Here is a 25,436-nt window from a genome sequence, read left to right as displayed (position 1 = left end):
TATCCACTTTTTCTATGCAAAATGTACTGCATACTAATATGGTTACAGCAAATTTAACACTGTAATCTCTATGGTGCTGGATTGATGTAACTGTTTCTGAATGACACATAAAACCATGGTCTAGCAACTTGTCCTTACTGATCCCATTACATCAGGCATTTCCTAACTCTTGAGTGCTGACTTTACAACCGTAACCATGTCCTTTTAAGGTAGTCTTTGTGAGTGATTTTATATAAAAATGACCCCGAGCCACAAAGTCCAGCTCCAAATCCAGATGTTCCCAAAGTCTGGGGTAGTGGGGGGAAGGAAGACGGGGGAAGGAGTGGGCAGCAGTTCAGAGGCGATTGTCTCTGCACCCGCAGATACTGAACGCCGCAGCACAACAAAACCAAGACCCACCCATTAGCCACGAGGCTGCTCCTGCCTCCTTCTGCAGGAGTCTGCCACACCCTCCCGCCCGGCTCCCCCGGCCGCCGGGAACACACCTCTCCCGGCTTCCCCAAGGAGCCAGGCCTGTCCCCACTGCTCCTAGGCTTCCCGGGGAGCCTCAGGCCAAGGCCCAGCCCCCGAAGCACGCGGCGTGCGCCGAGGTCACAGGGGCGGGACACGCTCGCTCCTTCCCTCCCTCCCTGCCGCGGCCGGGGACGCGCGCTGCCGCCGAGCTGGTCATGCTGCTGCTGCCGCCGCTGGGGAGGCTCGTTCGCCGGAGCCTCGGCGGGGCGCCCCCTTTCTCTTGCTGCTGGCCCCGCCAGGGGCCTTCCCTCGCCCGGCGAGGCTACAGCGGCGGCGCGGGGCGCAAGGTAAAGGGCGCGGGGGTGCCAGCACGGGGGGGCCGTGCGGGGCGGGGAGGGGAGCGCCTGGCTGCAGACAGGCGCTGCCCGGCCACGCGTGTCTGTGTCCGAGGGTGGAAATGCCAGCGGCAGGGCGGACATCCCCGGGGTGGGTCGGGGAGACGGTAGCTGGGTTGTCCCACCCCGACAGTTGCCCTTGTCTGTGAAGCCTGGTCAGGCTGCCCGTTAAGTGTCATCATCCCCCGGCTTTTCCCGGCCCTCTTCGCTCGCTGGTTCAGCGGCTGCCCCGCACCCGCACGCCCCCCTCACGTGCGCTGGAGCAGTCGCATGAAAGTCCTTGCGAGGGCTGTCGCGCTTAGAGTTAAACCTCTGGCTTTGTAGGATCGGGGCCAGAGTCAGCAACCTGGGACGCTCCTGACGTTCTGGAAACATTTGTTAGGGTTCTGTAGGTTGGCGGCCCTGATTTCCTCTTGTTTGGGGCTTTTGTTTCCTTCTCAATGCACCTGATAATGTCCTTGACCCTGAATCGGTCTTAAACAATGTAACTTTTGCCTTTCTTCAAGATGTGCCTGTTCAGAGATAACAAGCAAAATAGCCTGTATTTCAAATCAGTGTCTGGAAACTTCATTTTTATACATAATGAACCAGATTGTTAAAGGTATTGAGGGTGCCAAAATTCAGGTAGGTGCTTAGTGGGATTTTATAAAGCACCTGCCAGTCTGTAGCCCTACTTACCTAAATACCTTTTAAAAAGCAGCACAGTGATCTGAAGCATGGCATTATTATCTCTCTTTCTTTCTCCTGTTTAAAGAAAGTTACTTTTGGTCTTGGCGTGTATCCTGATTTATCCAATCATGACTTTAGACTTTAGATTATTTAATAAACTGAGTTCACTAAACCTGTTTCATACAGTATTATGGTTATGTTCAGAAACATTTATCAAATCTCAATATAAATTGTTTAGAAAAAGAGTATCTTGCATTAGTGTACTTTTTGTTTTTTTTTAAAGGGCCTCGTCTTAGGAGTCTATGCAAAAGAAAAAGAGGAGGCGGTTCCTCAGTTTACTAATGCCGGAGAGACTTTTGATAGACTTGTATCGGGAAAGCTGAGAGAGTTATTGTCAATGTAAGTGTTTAGATCAGTTTCTTATATTTTTTAAGATATTGTAAACACAGAAAATACATCTTTATTGATTGTTCTAGTGTGCAGCCATACCACCTCATGCATTGACATTCATATCTACTGATTTAACCCAATTCTGTTTAGCCAGAATCAGATAAGGGGACCTCTAATGAAAAACCAGCCCAGCAGGAAGTGGTGATGGTGATTCTGTAGGTGGTATGTTTCCCTTTGAATCTGTTCTTAACTTCACACAGGGACACTGGCTAAGGGATATTGCATGACTGGAGAATAAAATTATTACCACAAAAATCAGGACCTCTGTTTTAAAAGAGCTCATGTCACTTTTTTGTGTTCTAGATCTGGGCCTCCTTTGAAGAAAGGCAAAATACGCCTATTTCATGGCTTGCATCAGGTATGAATCTTGAATTTTTTAAGTATGATGACGAGTTGGTGGTTTGAATTTGAGTCTTGGCATTATTCCTTATTATAAGCTTATTCTGGGTGCAGCATATTATTACAGCAGAATGTTATACTCTCTCATTAAATACTGTGGTGTTTGAATTTAACGTGTTGCTATACTGTGGTTTTTCTAAGATTTAAAAAAAAAATACTTTTAGTGATTTTTGCCTTCTCTATCTAAGTTCCTTTACAAGGGTCCAATCCAGCCCACAGAGTCAGTGGAAAGACTCCCATGGATTTCATTGGAGATTAGATCAGGTCCCAAAATCCCAATTCTGTAGCATGCAGAACTGCCATTAAAGTAAGTAGGGATTCCTTGCATGAAAAGGCTGCAGAATTGGATCCTACGCAGTTCCCTGCCAAGAGCATGAAAAAGTGATTTAAAAAAAAAGACTGTTCAAATCACTGTGGGCTGTAGCCGGGCTGGAAAGCTTGTACTAGCTGCAGTCTCTTGTGAGCTGTATGTTGCATGGTGCAGCAGTTTGAAAACTGATTATTATAAACTGTATCAGAGGGGAATCTGTGTTAGGCTATAGCCACAAGAACAACGAGGAGTACAGTGATACCTTAAAGACTAACAGATTTATTTGGGCATAAGCTTTCGTGGATCTGAAGAAGTGGTTTTTTTACCCATGAAAGCTTATGCCCAAATAAATCTGTTAGTCTTTAAGGTGTCACCGGACTTCTCGTTGTTGTTATAAACTGAAAGAGCATAGTTTTTGTAATAGAAGTGTGAGGAGACCTCAAGTTGAATGTTCTCTTAACTTTATCCGTCTCAGGAGGAGTGGGCATCCCTCCACCTCTATATCTTTGTGGATGGAGACACATTTTAAATATTTTTTCAGTGCACAGCAGCACTAGAAAGATCTCTCAGCAGTGGTAAGGTGGGGAAATACAGTTTGCCCTTTTGAGACCTTTTTCTCCTTTCTCTCTGTAGTGCTCAAGAGGTAGGGGTATGTGTGCAGAGTATCAGTTAGCCAGTGGCCTGCTGCCCTTGAGTTGTGGAGCAGCCACAAAGTTAAAGCATCCTGCCATGATGTGTAAACTAATAGGTGGGGACAGGCTGAAAAATGCACAGACCTTGTCATGTTATACCGAACATAAAGCCCTAACCAATAAGAACAGTCCTATTACTTATGTTGATTTTTGAGGCAGACACCAACTTCTCAGGGTGTGTGTGTGTACAGGGCGTGGCACAATGGGACCCTGACTGGGTCCTCTAGGCACCACAATAATACACATAAATATTAACAATTAGATAACAGTGAAGTTGTCCATCTGCTTATTCAAGATTACTGAAAGGTAGAGACGAGATCACTATCATAATATGCTAATGATAACGGATGTATTTTCATGTTATGTTTGACTTCATTTGAAAAGAATGCTCTTTATCATTGATATTAACATTCCATCATGGTTATCAGAGTGAAGAAATTAAATCCACTTGCGTGTTGTTTTTGCACAGGATTTTCCAAGTGTTGTAGTTGTCGGCTTGGGTAAGAAGGCTGCTGGAGTAAATGATCAAGAAAACTGGAATGAAGACAAAGAAAATATTCGGACAGCTGTTGCAGGTTAACTTGTTTTTGTTTAATATTTGTTCCTGTTGCAAGTATTTGATCTATTGAAGCCCTGCTGTAATGTGATACATTCCATTTTTGGTGAAGCACATGAGCTTAAATCAAACAGGCCATAACTCATTTTGTTTTAAAGCATAAGACCTAATGCATGGCTTGGAAAATTCACTTATCACTGGCAAGTGGGAAGGTTTCTCTGGTGAGAAAAGAGCCTAAGCCTTTAATTTTTAACAGAATTTATGTTTTCCATGTTTTTTTAAAAAAACCAACCCTCCCCTCCTCCCAACCCTCAAACTATAGCCTTATGGTTGTGGAGATAACCTTCCAAATATGAATTGATGCAGAGTAGTTTTCCTAAGACGGGAGTTGTTTTTCTGCAGAATCTGCTTCTCATAGCTTTCCCAAGTAGCATGAAATTGAAGCGACCCTTGTCTTCACCATATGAGGATCAGTGAAATTGACAAGATTATAACCATGCTCTGTGTGCCCCTAACCTGTGCATATATGACAACTTTAAATATTTCCTGTTGTTGCTTAGGTGGTAATTAAGACTTTGATATCCTTGACAATATAACATGATATATTATGTGTTTCATCATCATAGAATCGTAGGACTGGAAGGGACCTCAAGAGGTCATGTAGTCCAGTCCCCTGCACTCATGGCAGGACTAGGTATTAGCTAGACCACTCCTGACAGGTGTTTGTCTAACCTGCTCTTAAACGTCTCCTGTAACTGAGATTCCACAACCTCCCTAGGAAAATTTATTCCCACACTTAATTGACAATTTTTCCGAATGTCTAACGTAAACCGCCCTTGATGCAATTTAAGCTCATTGAGGAAAGGACAAAAAGCAGAGGCTAAGGAGAGAGAGAGAGATGGTGAGAGTCCTCTCTCCCCGCCGTAGTCCCAAGGCCCCCTACTGCACCCCAAACCCCTCATCCCTGACCTCAGCCCAGAGCCTGCACTGCCAGCTGGAGCCCTCACACCCCTGCACCCCAACCCTCCGCCCCAGCCCTGAGTCCCCTCCCATGCTGCGAACCCCTCGGCCCCATCCCTACCACGTGAATTTTGTTATGTGCACCGATATGATGTGTCACACATCACCTCCATATTGGTGCACATAACAAAATTCATTCCACGCATGGGTGGGAAAAATTAGAGGGAACACTGAAGCTGACTGGTTTATAATTCCCCGGGTTGTCCTTATTTCCCTTTTTATAGATTGGCACTATATTTGCCCTTTCTACCCATCAATTGGGGGCTGAAGAAAGTTCCTTGTGAATTTGTGAAGTCTGTCTCTCGGAATGAGTGAAATCATGCTGTGTGAGCATTGGGCATATTTATGTGGTGTCTCATAATTTGGTACAACCTTGCTTTCTAGCATTTTAATGGAGAGGGATATCGCATTTAACCTTGGTCCTTGTCACAGGGTGGCTGGCCCCAGTAAATGAAGTAGGTCCAGCACCCCTGTGCCAGAACAGGTGCTCCTAGTTGGCCAATTAAGTGGGTTGGACAGCACCTGGGGGCTGTAAAAGACCAGGGAGACCTTGACAGGAAGATATCCAGTGAGTTGAAGAGACCTGGTGAATCAGAGCTGTCTATGTGGGAGTCAGGGGTAGGTGAGAGTTGCCAAAAATTGTATGTTTGGGACCTGGGAAAGCTGAAGGCAAAAGAAAAGAGAAGCAGATTTGCTGACTGATGTCCCCAAGCCAGAGAGTGAGGGTTGAAGGCAGGAGGAGCAGCAGGAGGGAGAGTTGTTTGCCAGCTGTAATCCAGAGCCAAGGGCCAAAGAAATCTGAAGGCAGGCAAGCAATGGAGGAGCTTACCTGCTGACATCTGCAGAGCTGGTCCCAGAGGAATCATGGGAGGGCCAAGCAGAGTGAAGGATGCTCCCCTGGCACGGATGTTCCCAAGCAGAGAGTCTAGCAGGGGTTCCTGCTGGGAAGAGCAGGGTTGTACTCCACTTGAAAGGGCTCGGGTGGCTGGTACAAGGCTGGGGTGGACTGACAGAGAGTCTTGGTATGGATGAAGATGCCAGCGTGTGGTATGTAGGATGTCATGGGATAAGAGAACAGGTGATCTTAATGACTACACTGGGGTGAGAAACAGGCTTGGGTTTTTGGGGCCTGTGTTTTGGACTATGTATGTTATGCTGCTGTAATAAACCAGCACCAAGAGGGGGTAGTAGACAGAGCCGGAGTGGAGTTACTGGGGATGCTGAAAGAGGGAAACTGAGGCAGATGTGTTTGTCATGCTACAACCTGCAGCAGGAGGGTGCTTCCAGGCAGGGCTGCTATATGGGAGTCCCTCTTAAACAAATGTTTTGTTTATGAAATACGTTCATATTTTCTGCTGTGCATAAATGCATCTTTTGAATCAAAAGGCTGTTGTGACTTTAAAAAACTAACTGCTATTTAAGCTATACACCTCTACCTCAATATAACATGACCCGATATAACACGAATTCAGATATAACACGATAAAGCAGTTTTCCGGGGCGGGCAGAGCTGCGCACTCCGGTGGATCAAAGCAAGTTCGCTATAACGCGGTTTCACCTATAACACGGTAAGATTTTTTGGCTCCTGAGGACAGCGTGATATCAAAGTAGAGGTGTACTAGCAACCCACTGTATTACAACTTCATTTCTGATGGCTGTGGGCTTTGATCACCTGAAGCACTCTAAAGTTGTGTAGTTTTAAGAACTTTGGTTTAGTCTTTCAACCCTTGTTGAATTGCTTACTTGATAAATTATATTCAAAGTTCAGAGTTGCATGATGAATACCAATACTCTGCTTTGCAAAAATTGCTGCTCTAGGCTTTGCTCTATTGAATATTTTTTTCAGCTGGTTTATGCCAAAATCTACCAATAGAACTGGGTTCTTTCCTTGAAAAATTATATTAATTACCTCAGGAATCCATTTTGCTGCTGCAGTCGGTACTCACGTATTGATGTGTTGTATTTTCCAGTCGGATGCAGACAAGTTCAGGACCTGGAGGTCCCTTGTGTTGAAGTAGACCCCTGTGGAGATGCTCAGTCTGCTGCAGAAGGAGCTGTTCTTGGGCTATATGAATACAATGAACTTAAGCAAAAAAAGAAACCTGTAGTTACTGCTCAGCTACATGGAAGGTGATGACAAACTAAAATTTTATTTGTGAAACATTTGGATACCTAGAGTATGTATCACTCCTTTTCCCCCCCACCTCCCTTTTTGTTGGTGTTGCATAAAATATTTTAGCAGCAGAGACATCTTTACAACATTTGATTTGCATGTCTAATTGCCATTGCTAATGTGTCATGTTGTTTGTTTTTCCTCTCATAAGTGCTTCCCTACAGCAGAGAAGGGTCTGGGATTAAGAAAGAAGGGGCAAAACCAACTCTCTCTGTTTTGAGATGTGTACAGTGCTTTTAATGTTACTAGGCCCAAAAACTCAGAAGTGCAGGAATTCTCTCCCTCTCTCTGTCTGTCTCTCTCTCTCTCTCTCTAAATGAACAAACCCTTCTAAGACATGAGAAATGCTATAGTAGATCACACCAGAGGTCCACTTTATACTGTGTCTCTAGCAGTGGCCAGTACCAGGTATGTCATAAGAAGTTGCAAGCAACCCCCAGTGAACAATTATAATACTGGATCCATAGGGGAAGACACTTCCTAACCTTTGTCAGTTAGTGGTTGGTTTGTCCCCTGAAGTGCCTGGATTTATATCTTCTCTGTCTATTTTGTTGTTCAGAAATGCCTGATTCTTTTTTGAGTTCTGATAAACTCTTGAACCCCAGCATGTCTTACGTAGATCACTGGATACACTGTGATAGGCAATGTATTTTTTTATGCAACAAGAAAAATGACACGCACTCCTTTTGGATTCTGAATGGCATTGAGCCCTCCTTGGGAGATGAGACAAATAACAGAACTTCTCTCAGTAATATAGCGCTGTCTCAGAAAAGTTCAATGGCTTCTTTTATATCCTCTCCCCTACCAGCCTCCCACATCTTCCCTGCTGCTAGGGAGTGAATCCTGGATATGCATGGGACAGTTCCTTCCTTGAAAGAGGGAAGCTGCACCCTGCCAAGCAGTAGTCTAGGTAAATCTCTCAACCTAATCCTATACTGATAAGCCTCAGTGTCACACTCATCCATTTCCCAGGGCAACAGATACCTTGAGAGTTACTCAGGATTACTGGTCTTTATGAAATAACTAACTTCTCAAGACATGGGTGACTTTGTGACTAAGGCACTGGAGTAGGATTAGGAAGAGTTGGGTTCAATTCCAGCTCTGCCACAGACTTCCCCTGTTCAACTCTGAGCCAATCACTTATTTTCTTGGTGTCTCAGGTCCCCATCTGTAAAATGGGGCAATAATACTTCCCTTCCTCATAGTAGTGTTGCGAGTTCCTAGATAGCACAGCAAGCATAGGATTTGGGGATATCCCTCTATGAACACCTTACTGTGATTGTTGACAATTCAATGACCAGAACTATGCTTTGAAGCAGGGATCCCACTATCCAAGCTCCATCTTTATCAATTAATAATCATAATTTTAGCAAGATTCAAAAATGGATTGGACAGATATGTGGAGAATAAGAATGTCCAGAGTTGTTGTTACTGTGAACACACATTTTGGAAGGGATATTCAACCTGATGCTTCAGAGTTTAAGCCAGTCTATAACTATTACGAGACCTAATGCGGGTGCAGAGAGTATACCATATCTTCTACTGCAGGGTTCATGCACCTTCCTCTGAAACATCTAGTGCTGACCATTGCCATAGACAGATACTGGACTAGGTTAGGTGGACTTCAGGTCTAACCCAGTATGGCAGTTCCCACGTTCCTGTAATAATAGAGGTAATGTAACGTTCCTTCTCACCTCCCCTTAGTGGGACAGATTTCTTTTCAAAATATAGACAACAATTGAATACTGACAATCTTATTTTTGCAAGGGTTCAATTATAATTATGTGGTGTTTGTTTAGTGATGGCAAGGAAGCCTGGCAGAAAGGTGTCATGTTTGCTGAGGGTCAGAATCTGGCTCGCTATTTGATGGAGGCCCCAGCTAATTATATAACACCAATGAAATTTGCTGAAGTTATTGAACAGAAACTCAGAAGTGTTAATAGCAATGTGAAGGTCCATATAAGGTAAGTTCAATTTAAATCATGCCTTCTCTGTAAGTTGTAATTGATTAAGATGCAGAATGTCAAATGTTCCTGGAGTTTGTAATGAACTTGCTCATTTTTACCCTTTTGCCGTTCACGATGACAAATGCAAGGAAAGTATTTGTGTAACAGTCTGTAAACTTTAAATAAATAAAAGCTTTGTTGGTGCCCAGAAATAGCAAGTTATTCTCAGTATCAAGAGCAGGACTTCCAGTCGCTACAGTAGGCAGAGATAGTCTGCTGGGACAAAAATAAAGAAACAAAATGAATATGTTAATTACTTTTGTAACATGACCAGCCTTCTAAAACACTACAGAAGAGGAAGCCTGACAGTCTTTGTATATTCACTGGGAAGTAATACGAAATCTGCAATCTCTCATTTAGGAAAAATAGAATTGCTTGCGGACATGTTTAAAACTCTTAAGAGTTATGATCTTTTTTTTTAAACATAATTCTATGTTTGTAAGTTCTTCATGATAAAGAGATTGCACTACAGTACTTGTAAGAGGTGAATTGAAAAATATATAACTTGTTTTTTACAGTGCAAATATTTGTAATAAAAAATAAATATAAAGAGAGAACTGTACACTTTGTATTCGGTGTTGTAACTGAAATTAATACACTGCTACCTCGATATAACACCACCTGATATAACACAAATTTGGATATAACACGGTAAAGCAGTGTTCCGGGGGGCGGGGCTGCGCACTCCGGTGGATCAAAGCAAGTTCAATATAACACGGTTTCACCTATAACACGGTAAGATTTTTTTGGCTACCAAGGACAGCGTTATATCGAGGTAGAGGTGTACATTTGAAAATTCAGTAAACATCCAAAAATATTTAAAATAAATGGTATTGTTGTTGAACAGTGCGATTAATCACACACTTAATTTTTTCTAGTCTCTTTTGTAATGGATCTTATTAAAATCTTCTTTTTTTTAATTATAGGTCAAAAGCATGGATAGAAGAACAACAGATGGGAGCATTCTTGAGTGTAGCTAAGGGCTCAGATGAGCCTCCAGTCTTCTTGGAGATTCACTATTCAGGCAGTGCTAATGCAAATGACTCTCCGCTAGTGTTTGTTGGAAAAGGAGTTACCTTTGATAGGTATGTTTGCTAATATTTTTATGACTGAAACAAAAACTATAATCCAATTGTGGAGGAATTGAGGTGCTTATAAAAAAAAAAAAGTGGGTACTGCAAAAATATTTGCCATTGTGCCAGTCACTTTTTTCTAAAAAAATCAGGCAGATTAGCTAACACTTTACCCATCAATTGTTTGTAAAATGGGCCATTAAATTGCAGAGGAGGGGGAGAAATCGGGAGCAAGTGTGCCAATAAATTTGAGATTATCAAATAAAATTTACTAATAGGCATCTTGGTATTTCCATTGAAAAATCAACAATATTTGGAACAACCCCACTTACTATTTACAGTTAGATATTCTGATGCAAATAACTAGAAGAAAACATTCTCCAGTCAGAAGAATTTAACAAAATTTGGGAAATACCAAGACGAGTTTGGCAATTTCTTTTATTTTATTCATGGAGGAAATAATCCATTATTGCCCACTTCTGTTTAGTGATGGTGATAGATAGCATTTCCTCTGAAATGCATGAAACGAGAACTAGCAATTGGTATGTAAAATTATATGAAAAACACAACGGAATAAAATTTTACAGGTTGTGCAAAACTTTAATAATTCACTGAAGATTTCAAACCCGTAGCAGAATATATGGCGACCTAACTACAGTAATGCAAATAAATGCATTTAAAACAGGATGTTTGAAAACCAGTCCCTTTTCACTTCCCTGCCAAGCTCAGAGATAGGGATCCTGTGTTTCCCTTGTACAAGTTGGCCATTACTATGAGTGCTTGGCTTTATCAACTGTTTCAAGGGAAATGAAAAATCCTCAACTTATGGTTTGTTGGGAGAATGAGAAAGGAATGGATTTTAAATGCTCTTGTTCTAAAATGTATTTAATGGTAATTTCAAGGCTTTGCATGTGCCAATGTTGTTGTCTTGGTCTGAGATTTTAATGAGACGTTTTAAAAAATTTGTTTGCAAAAAGCTTTGCATCTCACCTTTTAAAGTAACTTTTGAGAAGCATATTCCAATCAGAAAATCCAAATGTTACTTCAGAAGGTCAGATACACTGGCTGTGCTGTGGGCCAACCGGTCCAGAGGAAAATTTAGCCTCCAGTGCAAGAGCAAAATGAAAACCAAACATGCCTGTGGCCTGGTGTGTGTGCAGCTGCTCAGGAGGAAAAAGTAGTGCTTGCTTACATGAGCTCTGCACCTCCTGTGCAGCACAGTGCCCACCTTTTAACCATCTGTCTCCCCCTGGAGGCCAAGGAAGCTACTACAACCTCCATGCCTGGGGCTGGTCAGGTGATGAGTCCCAATATCAATAGTAATTTTGTTTTATATATGTTTACTATGCATCAGAGTAAGTGGGTGAGTTGGGACTCTCCCATCCTGACTGCTGGTGTGGGGCCCTCCGCCACCCCCATCATTCTGTAGAGACAACGGGGTCTCCTGATCCAAGTGAAGAGGCTCCCTGCTTTTTTACCCTCCCCTTTCTCCTCAGTAACCTCGGTGGTGGTGGGCAGGAGGGAAGGTAGGGTTCTTTGGCTCAGATGGACTAGTTTTAGAACTCTGCCAGGGAGATAAAGGGATTATAGTGTCAGAAATTAGTTAATATTTATTCTCTGAGTTGCTGATCTCAACCAGGCACAGATGAATTCTTGCCAGTGTCCCATATTCTATATATATGAAGAGATGCTTTTATTATTCCTGTGAATCTGTTGTATGTGGTAGACTCTACCACACTCCCTGGGAACACAGCAGGATTGAGTGTATTGGCATTACAAACGCAGAGCAGCAGAGTTACGAACTGACTGGTCAACCACACACCTGATTTGGAACCAGAAGTATGCAATCAGGCAGCAGCAGAGACCCAAAAAAAAGCAAATACAGTACAGTACTGTATTGAATGTAAACTACCTAAAAATAAAAGGGAAAGTTTAAAAAAAAATAATATTGACAAAGTAAGGAAATTGTTTCTGTGCTTGTTCCATTTAAATTAAGATGGTTAAAAGCAGCATTTTTTTTCTTCTCCGTGGTAAAGTTTCAAAGCTGTATTAAGTCAGTGTTTAATTGTAAACTTTGGGAAGAACAATCTTAAGGTTTTGTTCAGAGTTACGAACAACCTTCATTCCCGAGGCATTCGTAACTCTGAGGTTCTGCTGTACCTTGTTGCTTCCAAAGGGGAGATCGAGCCTCAGTGAACCAACAGCAGATGTAGAACAGACTTGTGGATTTGTTTTGTTTTGTTTTTTGGCCTGGTTACAGCTCTAAATGAGGTATATGCTTCTTAGAGTCTACAGTCACTGAAGCATCTGCTTTGTTTCTGTGACTGCTTGCATCCGAAGAAGTGGGTATTCACCCACGAAAGCTCATGCTGCAAAACGTCTGTTAGTCTATAAGGTGCCACAGGATTCTTTGCTGCTTCTACAGAACCAGACTAACACGGCTACCCCTCTGATATTTGTTTCTGTAGTGTGTTTTGGCAGAGTGAAAATAGTTGGGGGTTTTTCCTTCCTATGGAATTTCCTCTCAAACTCTCATCTGGAAGACCTAACTACTGACTAATTTATTAATCTACTGCACTTGATTTAAACTGATTTACTAGGGCTGTCACTTTCCCTTATTTTAAATCCTTTTGATTTATCTTTGTTTTCCTAAATGTAATTCAGTGTGTTTACCTTGTTACATTTTAGCATGTTGCAGATTATCTCAGGGATGTTTTATTGTGTCAGATTAAATTGATATGAGGAGATTGGTTTTAGTAAAACCAGATGTATTGCTTTTTAGAATACTAGGAAATTAAAAAACAATAATAAATTATTGATATTATTGTCATAAACCTATAGATGGACAAAATAGTTATTTTAAAGCATGTGGTGTGAGGCTTCTATGTGCTGAATGAGATTTTCTAGACTGTCTATTCTTGATCTGTGCATCCCCAGTGGTGGCATTTCACTTAAGCCTTCTTCAGGTATGGATGCAATGAGAGCAGATATGGGAGGAGCAGCAACTGTGTGTTCGGCCATTGTGACAGCAGCAGCACTAAATCTACCTCTTAATATAATTGGTAAGTTGGGGGGCAAAGGGGAGAACATCAGAAAATATGATTTACAATGTTACATTAGGGCAAAGCTATTTTAATTTCAGTAATGGAAATAGCTGCTCAGAATTTTCATGGACACTTACCAGGCTAATCACATCACCTACTCGCTTTCATAACAATGTAAAAAATCCCAATGTTTTACTCACCATCAAAAATTGCCTACCCTGGGTGAGAAGAATGTTACAAGACTGAATTAAAACCTTTATGAGGGGAATACATGACTCAGAACTGGGTGGAGACTTTTGTCTATGTCTCATTGGCTAGAATCGTAGTCCAGGGCAACTGGAGCTGCATGTCTAAAACACCTGTGCATCAATCTGAGCACTACTTGTTTGGTGTTTGAGACCTACAGATTAAGGAAATTAACAGTTAGTCTCAATACATTGTTACAAAGAAACAGAATAGGGTATATCTAGTAATATAAACTATTGGAGAATCTCTTATGGTGGGTGGTGTCTCATAAATGGTATGGATGAAAACTGATAGTTCTGACACCCACATTGGGCTTGATCCTGTGAGGTGCTTATCCTCCTTAACTCTCATTGATGTCTTAAAGGAGTTGGGAGCATTTGGGACCTGCAGGAGATGCCTGACTCCCACGGGATACTCCTGATGACTAGTGTTGATTTACAGATAATTATACTTTGTTATGGTAGACAAGTCCTCTTTTTTTCCCAACAAAGAGAGACCATTTAATGTAGAAATGTCCATCAAAGAAGGTTTCAAGATCATTGCATCCCCAAAAGGATGGAAAATCTAACTTAAAATATTTGCTGTCAAAAAGAATGGACTTTTTACAGTATATTAGTATATGAATGGAAAAAAATGTTAATGGCACCATTATTTATAATGCTAATGGAAAAAAATGTTAGTGTCTCCAAGGTATATACGGTTGAAAACTAATAGTACTGGTTACTGACTATGTAAATCACAAAAGTGCCATTTTAATAAGGTAAACCCTAGTATGGAACAAAAGCACCCAGTGTTGAGGGGAGAGAGGATATGAATCTGATGTGCAAAGTACCATGTATGACTAAACATATGTTGTATGCTAACTGCTCACAAATCCAGTATTGGGAATAGAACTTGCAGTCTTTTGTTCCAGAAAAACTAGTTCCTGGCTGTTGAGGTAAAGGAGCAATTCCATTAGTTCAGCTAGTATTAATAAATACTTGGTCCAGGGAGCACTTGCAGATGGTCTGTGGAGAGCTGTAAGGCCATGTGTTGCTAACTCTCCTTTTGTTTCCAACTGCTTTTACAAATGCCCTGGCCCTTCAATGCAAAGATACCTGCAAAAGCAGCTGGAAATGAGGAGGAGCCAGCCTACTTGCCTCCCCTAGTAGCTATTGCTGCAGAACAGGAAGAAAGGAAATAGGAGCCACTCTTAAGGATGAAGATGTGGATCGCTAAATCACTTTTTTAAATATTTTCCCATGTAAGCAGTGGTTGTAGTTGCCACAGCATGTTGTGCAGCTGTGAATAAATGAGTTGATTCACACAATGGCAAAAGTAGATGTCCAGGAGGAGGTTGACGCAACTAACAAGCTTGAGTAACCCCAACTTCATGGGAATTAAAGATGTTTGTTCTGAAACAACTTCATGTCAGTCCAGCATTATCCTCTTTAGTGTGCTCTGTCTAGAACACAAGATCATGGCTGGTGGACTGCCATGTTCCTTATCACTATAGCCACGTGCTATAGTGGGCTCTCTACCATCTTGACTTGGGCTCTCTACCATCTTCCCCAGCTGCCCTTATGTCAGTGCTGTATAATGGTTCCCCTGGATCTTTCTTTTGACATTGTAAAATGTTTGTTTGGAATGAGAAGCTCTTGAAATTCCCCAAATAGCTTTAGAATTCCAGAAATAAACAGTCTTTGTAAGGATATGAAATATGCATGTTGTAAGGTGCAACTTATTGACAGGGAGCCTCACCATTGAGATGAGAAGCTCACAACTCTCTTTCAAGACCATGTGCCTGATTCTGACCTCACTTAATATAAATCAGATGCAACACATGGTGTAAAAATAGGTTAGTGAATGCAGCATGTTAAAGATAAATGTACAGACTTAATTGTGTAATGGGAGAGGAGGGATAGCTCAGTGGTTTGCGCATTGGCCTGCTAAACCCAGGGTTGTGAGTTCAATCCTTGAGGGGGCCACTTAAGGATCTGGGGCAAAAATCAGTACTTGGTCCTGCTAGTGAAGGCAGGGGGCTGGACTTGATGACCTTTCAAGGTCCCTTCAAGTTCTAGGAGATTGGTATATCTCCAATTATTACAATGCTGAAATGTCACTAATGGAGAAATTTGGATCATGTCATTCTTCGGTCAGGAAATTCCAGGTGCAAATCTAGAAATTGTATATACATTCTAGACAAGAATGCTATCCTTCTGTTACAAATGATTTTAGTGTAAAGAGTTGTCTTAAGTAGTTTTTCTGTAACTACTGAATTTAGAAACCCATGATACATTGCAGTAATTCTTTCTTTCCCTCTCAGGTTTGGCACCTCTCTGTGAAAATATGCCCAGCAGTAGGGCAAACAAGCCTGGAGATGTTGTTAGGGCCAAGAATGGGAAAACAATTCAGGTATGTGTGTCTTAAGTTGGTTTTTAGACACATTCATTGCAAACCTACTAATTAATCAAGTTTTACTGTTTCAACTTCTGTTATAAGTAGTGCACAAAGACTATTCTTAAAAACAAATGTATTTCTCATACTGTGTAAATTCACTGATTTAACTAAACTTGATAACAGAACATTTTTTCAGTAGGGGGTTTTTATGTATTTGCAAAAACATTATTAATTACTAGTGAAAAGTAACTTACATTTTCCAGAATCTGCTGTATCCATAGAGGAGGCTGTTATAGTGCTTATAAAGCCAGAGTTAAAGATAGTCTTCAAACAGTGTGCAAAGTGGTAGTTGCTTTTGGTACATTTTCAAGGCCCTCTTCCAGGCACCTCTTTTGTAAAACACAAGAGCATTACTCTTCTGCTGACATAACCAAGGCATTGACCCTACAAGCTGCTCCACATAGGTGGAACTCGGGGGTCACAAGGTCCACTCACCGCACATGGTGCCTCCGCCTGGTGGCACTGGGGGTTAGCTCTTGTCAGGCACTGCCCTCCTCTGGCAGTTTCTCTCCCCCATTGTCTCTTTCATCCTGGCCCTTCTCACTCCCAGAGCTGCTGCATCCTGTTCACGGCTTGGCCCTCTGGCCAGGTCACTAAGGTCCTCCCCTTCTGGGGAATTCAAAGTCCTTCCGGACGAGCTGTCCGGCTGGCATCTCCCAACACCCCGTGTCACTTCCCAGTCGCTGGTAGGGGAACCCAGGCCTGCCCTCAATACTGGGTTCTAACCCAGGGACCCTATAACAGGTAGACAAGGTCTGTACAGTCGTACCCCTTGCTGCTGTTTTTCTGGACTTCTTCCTACTTTTCTGGCTTCTCCCTCTCTCTCTCTGGGTTTGCCAGCCCAAGCTTCTTCCTCCCAGGGAGTGACTGCAGACTGCTTCCTGTTCCTGTTCAGCTGAGCCAGTTTATTTCCAGTTATTGGCCTATTATTTGTCTCCACCTTCAGGTGTAGTCTGGGCAGTTAATTGGCCTGCCTAGCCATTTCAGCCCCTCCAGGCCTTGTATGGGGTGAGCATCCCATAACACCAGGGCATTCCATAGGCACAGGGTCCGCTGTGCAAAGCAGCTTGCAGAATCAGGGCCTAAAATACATATTTTGTGTTTAATCTGCAATACATAACCATTCCCCATTTGGTTAAATTCTTAACACATGCCCTAATGCTATAGACTGTTGTTTCCCTGTAGGAATTGATGGACAAATCAATATTTCTCCTTCCAGAGTTTCTGTATAATTGTGTTGCCCCCATTCATGACTTTGACATTAGGAACCTTTCTGTTCCTTGAGGTTTCACCAAGCTATATGCATGACTATCGAGTTCTAAACCACTGTGTTTCTCAGGGGCCTGATCATCCCCTGCCAGAGCCAGAGGTTCAGGAAAGCACCACAAGGGTTATCATGCTGACTTCACTATAATGCACCCCCTCAAACAGGAGGGCCTGCAGAGGTCATATATTTTTGGAGGGAGGAGCCCTCGAGACCCAAAGGAAACGGATCTCTGAATCTACAGATGTAGGAGCCATTTACAGGGATATCTCCTGTCTCTGTGCTACTCTACAGTTCCTTTTCCCTTCTGGCAATATAGTTCCAGTAGGATCTTTATTTCCACTGACTAGGTCCCCTTGCAGCTGCTAGATAATAGCCATTGGATTTCCATGGGCTTTGCAGGGGACAACAGCCAATCTCCTGCTTGTACCCTCCTGCCCTGCTCTATGCTGCTGATACCTATGAGCCCTGGCATGGGAGGCCTGGCAGCAGTGCTGTGGGCAGCAGTGCTGTGAGGTTCCCTGATTTATATTAAAAATAATTTTTGTAGATGTTTGACAACTCCATTTTGGGTTGATTTTAGTGTCCTGTTCTAGTTCACTTACCTAAGATCACTTTGAAAAATAATTGATCATCAAAATAGTTTTTGTTTTGTATTTATATTAGAAAATAAATTTCAACTTCTTGCAGTCATTACACAAACTGTAATACATGGATCACTTTCAGCCTGACAGCCAAAAACCCAGATGATCTCTTTAAAAAGAATTTTTAAGAAGCAAATCCAGTAAAGGGGAACTTTTGAGTAGATGACTCCCCCCCCACACTTTTGTATCTACAGGTTGATAACACAGATGCAGAGGGAAGGTTGCTATTAGCTGATGCTCTCTGTTATGCCCACAATTTTAATGCAAGGGCCATTGTGAATGCTGCGACGTTAACAGGTAACTAATTTCCTTTTCCTGCTTCATGTTGCAAAACAGTTTTTCGTTATGAAAAACTAACTTCTTAAACACATTTCTTAGGAGTTTTATTAATAAATGAGAACTTTGTGTATTTTGTCCTCCTTGTTTATGCATGAGGGTTGTAGTTTTATTTTTAAAAATATTAAAAAATAAAATGTAACTTTTCTGTTCACATACATCACAGTAAAGCAGTTGTCATAAAAAAAGGAAATCTTTAGCTTACAAACAGTATTTCATTGGGTTAAAATGCATATGTGAAACTAAAGAATTCTTTATGCATATGTCTAATAATGCTTTAAATTACATTTGTTTAATCACTTATGCTAACATATATCGGGGAGGGCAAACTACGGCCCGCAGGGCGTATCCGGCCTGTTGGGGCTTTAAATCCAGCCCGGAGGATTGCCAGTCCTGTGGCGCAGCAGAGCTAAGGTAGGCTCCTTGCCTGCCCTGGGCCCACAACGCTCCTGGAAGCGGCCGGCACCAGGTCCCTGCGGCCCTTGGGTGGGGGGGCGCCAGAGGGCTCCGTGTGCTGCCCTCACCTGTAGGCACCGCCCCCCATAGCTCCCATTGGCTGGGAATGGGGAATCGTGGCCAATGGAAAGTTTGGGGGTCGTACCCACAGGCAAGGGCAGAGCATGGCAGAGCCGTCTGCCCCATCCCATCCCACCCCCCAGGAGCCACTGCTGGACATGCCATTTCTGGGAGCAGTGTGGGGCCAGGGCAGGCAGGGAGCTTGCCTTAGCCACGCTGTGCACCACTGCCACCCCAGAGCCGCTCGAGGTAAGTGGCGTGGAGCCGGATCCTGCACCCCACACCCAAGCCCCCTGCCTTGAGCCCACTGCTGCACCCCTCCTGCACCCCAGCCCCCTGCCCTGAGCCCCCTGCCATGCCCCGCATTCCAACCCCCTGCCCTGAGTCCCCTGCCGCACCCTGCACCTTTCCTGCATCCTTCACCCCTCCTGCACCACAACCCCTTACTCTGAGCCCCTTCCTGCACACCGCACCCCCCTCCCACACCCTGTATTCCCTCCCACACCCCTGCCCCAGCCCTACATTCATGGCCCTGCATACAATTTCCCCATCCAGATGTGGCCCTCAGGCCAAAAAGTTTGCCTGCCCCAATATATACTCATGTATATGCCAGATTCTGCAGCCAAAGAGGAAGCTGGTTCCAGGATTACTGGCTTATACAAAAGTAGCTTCCTCTTGAGCTACTTGACAGCCCAGAGGAGGAGAAGGTGGTTGCCACCACCATGATAGTGCTGATTCTGCCTGGGGTATCTAGGTGTCATGGAGATGAAGAGGAGCCAAAGCTCTGCATGCTTCTGGTCTGTGCAGGTCTCCTGCAGAGCTTTCAGTTTTGGTATGCTCTGTTGTTAAAATGGGCCTCCTCATTATTGCCTGGGCACCCAGGGTATGTCTACACTGCAGTTAGAAACCCATGACTGCCCAGTGCCAGCTTGCTCAAGCTCACGGGGCTTGGGCTGTGGGGCTGTTTAATTGCAGGGTAGACATTCAGGCTCGGGCTGCAGCCTGAGATAGCTCTGGGATCCTTCCACCTCGCAGGATCCTAGAGCTCTGGCCCAAATGTCTACACCACAATTAAACAGCCCCACAGTCCAAGCCCCGTGAGCTGGCACGGGGCAGTCATGGGTGTCTAACTGCAGTCTAGACATACCCTACGTGTCCCAAGAAGGGTCAGCATCAAGAAGCAACTCTGTGGCACCAGTTATACTAGTGTGTAAGCCCTTTGTCTTATACATAGGTCAATATCTTGGTAGGGTATTGTCCCTTTAATTGGATTGGCATGTTGACTTGTATTCACTCTGTTTTAGACAGCGATGCAAGCTTCAGTTTTTGTGGGTTTTTCAGCTAAAAAGTTTAGATTACAAACACTACAAGAGAATTTCAAACACCTGTTTCGCCTGAATACTTATAAGAATTCTGTGATGGGGTGGACTAGGCCCAGAGCCCCCCTGCTGGAGGCCTCAGGGTCCTGCCACACTGATCCCAGGAACGGCGCAGTAGAGAAGTCCTCCAAGCAGCCTAGAGTTACTGCAGGGGAATCAACTAATCAGAGAGGCTGCAGGAAGCAGCCAGTCAGGGTCCAGAGGGCCACATAAAAGAAGCTCCGGAGCCAGAGATAGTCAGTTCCTTGCAGGAGCTATAGGAGTGCAGCTGGTGCTCCTGGCTGGCCGGCGGGAACTGCAGCACCATGGACAGCTCAGTGCTTGCAGGGAGTGAAGAGAAGAGAGCTCCTGGTTGATTGCTGGGCCTGAATTTAGATGAGCCCTGTGGTAAGGGTGAAGCTTTGACAAAGGCTGGGGCCTAGGGAAGTGGTCCATGTAACTGAAAGCAGTGTAGTTAAAGGGACACTGCAACACATGGCTGTTATTCTTAGGGTTCCTGGTCTGGAACCCAGATTAGTGCGCAGGCCTAGGTTCCTCTGTACCCCTCATAGACCACTGGGAAACTGGTTTACAATTGGACATTGAGAAACCCCCAGAAGGGGAACTGAACTACTTAGTGGCCCAGCTGGAGGCAGAGTAGACCAAGAAGGTGAAACCATGGCCTCCAGGGAGGAAGCCCTGTTGGTACGGCCCAATACCAGGGCTGGGACTATTTAAAGACCACAAACACACCTAACCGGAAGGGGCACTCATGAGAGGTGGGTGCCATGCCACTACAAATTCATAAAAATATTTTGATTGTAGGTTTTCTATAAGAAAATATTATTTTGGGCTTCAGTTACCTGATAGTGTGCCTTTAATGTGCCCCAAATGGTAACTATAGAGCTGAAGGACAAGGAACTTCTAAAACTGGCTGTATAAAAAGTCCATATTAAGATTTTTGGCCAGACCACCCCTTTCTGTGGTAAAGTCCATGGCAGGCCAATTATAAAGGGAAGGAAGTATGCACGTTTCCTCCCAGATTGTGTGAACTGTGGAACAGGTGTTAGATGATTTATTGTGCCTAGGGATCTATAGGAGATTAGGGCCATCTACCATTGTATTTTGGGCAGCTTTCCTATTGTCACTCATTCTATCTGTACTATTAGGGTTTAGCCAGCTGATGACTAGATCCTCTTGAAAGGGGAATTCCTGTTGCTAAAAAGGCCTGGATTGTGTTTCCATTCTTGCCTGATGATCATGGTACAGGGGACATAGTATGTGTCATCCTGCCCCCTTCCATCCAGACAACCTTCCACAGGGTCCTGGGCAAGGAGGGATGCTGTTATGGCAATGCCTGCCCCTCCCTTTCCATGTGAGACGGATGACATTTGTCTCTATCTGGGTAGACCAGAGGGCACAATTGGGCCCATTACTGATTACATACTAATTAACAAAGGAGCAGGTTTTCAATAATACTTTTTCAGATAAATGCAGGAGTACCAAGACTCCACTGGGGATAAGGAAGACAGGAAATCATCTTTAAAAATACAGTTGGAAGGTAGAATGCAAAATAAATGTTCTGCTCCATCTCCAAGAGCAAGAGGTATAATTTACAGGGTGGTATTTTACAGGTGCCATGGATGTAGCATTAGGATCTGCTGCGACTGGAGTTTTTACCAGTTCATCTTGGCTTTGGACTCACCTTTATGAGGTAGGCCATACGATGGATTTTTTTTTAAATGTTAGGTGTATATGTTCCTGAAGGTCTCTTATATAAGTGAGATGATAGATATTGTATTACATTTTAAAATACAGTGGTTTGGGGTGGGGGAGGTTTTTTTTTTTTTTAATATTGTATTGAGAAGCTTAAGTTGTATGTGTGTGTGAATTGTTGGCTCATTGATACACTTCTTGGGTAGCTTACAGTGCACTGGTAGTATGCACCTGAGTCTCAAGGATTCACACCCTCCTATGGCTTATTGCTTAATTATAAGCTCTAGGTCTACTGGTTGCCAGTAACTTGTGTTAAAAGGTGAATTGGTCTTGATTAGGTGTCATTCATTAAATTCTTAAAAATGCCCAATATTTAGTCAAACTATAATTCCTGAGGGAATTCTCCAGAGGAAGTGATTTATGAGAAATCTGCATTACCAGCAGAAAAATGAGTCTTGCAGAAAATTGGCTCTTTTTTTCTCATAAACAGAGGGCAAAATTTAAAGCATCCAAAATTGAGTTTAATCTTTTATTTTTCTAGCATTTTTTTCAGATGCCAGACGTTATCTTGTGTTACTAATTTCAAAGTGGTTTCATAACTACCTAGTCCACCGAGAGCTACGATTACAATATACATTACAGTACTTGCATAGTCAGTCTAAACAAAAAATACCACAGCAATATGTCCCAAGTATAACAGTTGTTTCTTCTGCAGGCCAGTATTTTGACAGGAGACCGTGTTTGGAGAATGCCTCTCTTTGAACATTACACAAAACAAGTTACCGATTGTCCACTTGCAGACATCAGTAATGTTGGAAAATATAGCAGGTACATTATTTAACTGAAATGCAGCAACCCTTGTCTTAACTGATATACCTATTTATCATCATGTTATTGCTTTAGAAATAGCCAGCATTTCCATGGTTACTGGAATGCTTTGAACTTGCACTAATATGCACTAGTACAGTTAGATTTTAAAACAGGAGTTGGGATTTCAGAATTTTTACTTTTAAAAATTGCTAAAATACAGAGCCAAATCTTGATTTGTCAATTTAGGATCAGATGGTGACAACAGCTCTTGTTCAGGGGGAGAGCACACAATGAACCCCCCAGTCCCACTCTGTGTCCTGCCCAAGAGTATGTAACAGTCCAGTCCTTGCACACCTGTGAAACATAAAGAGTTCGCCCTTTGTGTACCTAGGGGCATGTTTCTCTGCAAAGAGGGGTGAGAATGGGCCAGCTTCACCAAAGAAAAGAAGCACTACCATCCTAAAATGATGCAACCAGCATATCTGGAACCTGGGGAACAGAACACCAGTACTATCACCACACATGTCTGGGAGAGGGGTAATATTATGTTTAAACAACCGCAGGGCTCTGTAATTCTATCAAACATTGAGTATTACTGTGTTCTTCAAATGCGTGTTAGTGTGGATCCCCCGTAGAGGTACATGTGCCTCATGTCACAAAATAAGTCTTTTGAATACTGGGGGCCATGCATGCACCTTGAGCTGCCTCATGCTCTTGTCTGAGTGCATAAAGGGCAGCCACAATTATCCAATAGTTTTCTCAAGGATCTCCTGAATACTCACCCACCTGTCAGCCAGCTTCTGCATGGAATCTCAACATTATTCTCCGGAAGCTCATGGAGCATCCTCTTGAGCTGCTGTCTGATTGCTTGCTGTATCATCTTACCGTCAGGTGGCTGTTACCTCAGAAGAGAATACTAATGAGCTCCAAGCTCTCAGGGCTGGACCTCCTTACACCTTCTTTCACAGGGACACAGTTATGCTGAGACTGCACCCTAAGTGCCTCCCTTAAGTGGTCTCAGAATTTGGCCTAAATCAATTAATTAATTTTGTTCCTGAAACCACACTCAACATAGGGAGAAAAGTTACATACTCTAGATGGGCCCACAAAGAGGTGGAGTGACAATGTGACCCATCAGAATACAAATAAAATCAGGACATCTGGTCACCCTACCTTCGGTGGATCCACACTAATTAAAACATATTGAAGAACCCCAGTTGCTGGAGAGTAGCTAACTATTCGGTGTGCATTTTATTGTTGACTTAGAGTTGTTAAAGTTTTTAAAAATCAATTTTTTTTGTTCTCTTCTCCCTCCTCCCCCAACAGAGCTGGAGGCGCATGCACAGCTGCTGCCTTCCTGAAAGAATTTGTGACTGCGGCTAACTGGGCTCATTTAGATATTGCTGGTGTGATGTCAAATAAAGATGAGGTTCCTTATCTTCGAAAAGGCATGGCAGGACGACCCACACGAACATTAGTAGAGTTTGCTACACGCTTGAGCAAAGACAAGCAAAGTGTCTAGTAAAATGCTAATTCTGTAATCTTCCACTCTGCCTTAAATCTGTCTACTTCAATTAATCTTAAAATTTATTTTAAAACTAGTTAATGGCCTATGGCATATGTACACTCTAATAAAATGCCAAATGTGGAAGTACATCTACAATCCAGGAATACTTCCCATAATCTAAAAAATAATGATGAAAGACAAATGCATTTTATAAACAGTTCTTACTGAGTAAGAATATCCCATAGATGAGGTTCCCTCTTCCCATTTTATGCTGTTGAAGGTGAGAAGTTCTGTTTGAACTATTTTTAGACACTTAATACTGAAAAAAATTATCATTGTAAACATCTGGACTTGTGTTCAGATGTATAAGTAGTGATCTGTGTAATGGTCACAAACAAATCTACCTTTTTAGTTGCTTTACCAAGTTCTTTTGTCTAAACAGTATAATGTAGCCTCCACTATAAAACCATTAATCTGGAATACCATTAATCTGGAATCATGGCCCTTCTGTGTTTTGGATATACCATACATGGAAGAATAACTCTCTTGATAGGGTTTATTGACAGAAATTTTGTCAGAACAACATAAGGGAGAAGCTAGAGGTACTGTTACCAGCTGTTTAATCAGCTAATACACAGTAGTGCTTTATTAGGTATTGGGAGACTCCATTGCTAAAGGTATCTTAAACTAGACAACCTGAAAATAAGCTGTAAAGAGCCTTCCTATGTTGGCAGGGAGATGGATTGTCTTGCCACTTGTTATATGAGATGCCAATTTATTGAGCATAATTAAAATAAATTAAACAATTTCCTGCAGTTGTTTATACTTCCTCTCAAAGAGCTTAGCATAATTTTTTTTCTCCCTGGTGGTTTTGCTTTTTTCATTTGCTTGATTGATTTTTTTTTTCTCTTGTGCTTTCAATAAAGCTTAAATTAACATGACTGTTTTTTATTTGGGTAATTCCTTGGTTGTGTAATACCATAGTTAATTGTACTCTCAATCTGAGCACAGTTTAGGGGAGGGATTGTTAAAGAAAAACTTTTTCTTGGAGGGTGTGTCAGTAAGAGGGACAGCTTTTCCAATGTGCAGTTTGTCAGTGTATTTAAACAGAGTTTACAGAGACTAAAACTACTCAATTTTTTACTGATCAATCTGCACTATCACATGACACCAGATGAAGGATTCTGTTCTAACTTCTGAAATCTGACCCCTCACCTGTATATTTCCCAACTGCAGTTCAGTCAGGACATAGTTGTGGCTGGCTAATTGTTTAGAGGACAGCACCTGTATTTTGCTTTCTGTAACCATGGTTGGCCTCAGCAGATGTGACATCAGAGTGCCATAGGTGCACTCCTACGAT

At 42.8% G+C, this 25,436-nt stretch overlaps 1 protein-coding gene across 2 annotated transcripts; it reads left to right on the top strand.

Annotated features, from left to right (window-relative positions):
• The first annotated feature begins 424 nt into the window (after window positions 1–424).
• Window positions 425–25,014, top strand: LAP3 (leucine aminopeptidase 3). Of its 2 annotated transcripts, none has more exons than XM_039541953.1 (13): window positions 425–800; window positions 1,801–1,916; window positions 2,271–2,325; window positions 3,838–3,943; window positions 6,915–7,074; window positions 8,917–9,081; window positions 10,050–10,208; window positions 13,134–13,258; window positions 15,792–15,880; window positions 18,028–18,130; window positions 21,678–21,757; window positions 22,475–22,587; window positions 23,896–25,014. In XM_039541953.1, exons 1-13 carry the CDS (start codon window positions 669–671, stop codon window positions 24,089–24,091), a joined length of 1,599 nt encoding a protein of 532 aa, XP_039397887.1. In that variant the 5' UTR covers window positions 425–668; the 3' UTR covers window positions 24,092–25,014. The 2 variants fall into 2 exon arrangements, with proteins under 2 accessions (XP_039397887.1, XP_039397888.1); XM_039541954.1 differs by lacking the exon at window positions 425–800 and adding an exon at window positions 1,416–1,472.
• Window positions 25,015–25,436: the final 422 nt, after the last annotated feature.

The sequence above is a fragment of the Mauremys reevesii genome, linkage group 5 (genome assembly GCF_016161935.1).
Source record: "Mauremys reevesii isolate NIE-2019 linkage group 5, ASM1616193v1, whole genome shotgun sequence".
NCBI classification, from domain to species: domain Eukaryota; kingdom Metazoa; phylum Chordata; order Testudines; family Geoemydidae; genus Mauremys; species Mauremys reevesii.
This window is presented reverse-complemented; position numbering and strand designations above follow the sequence as displayed.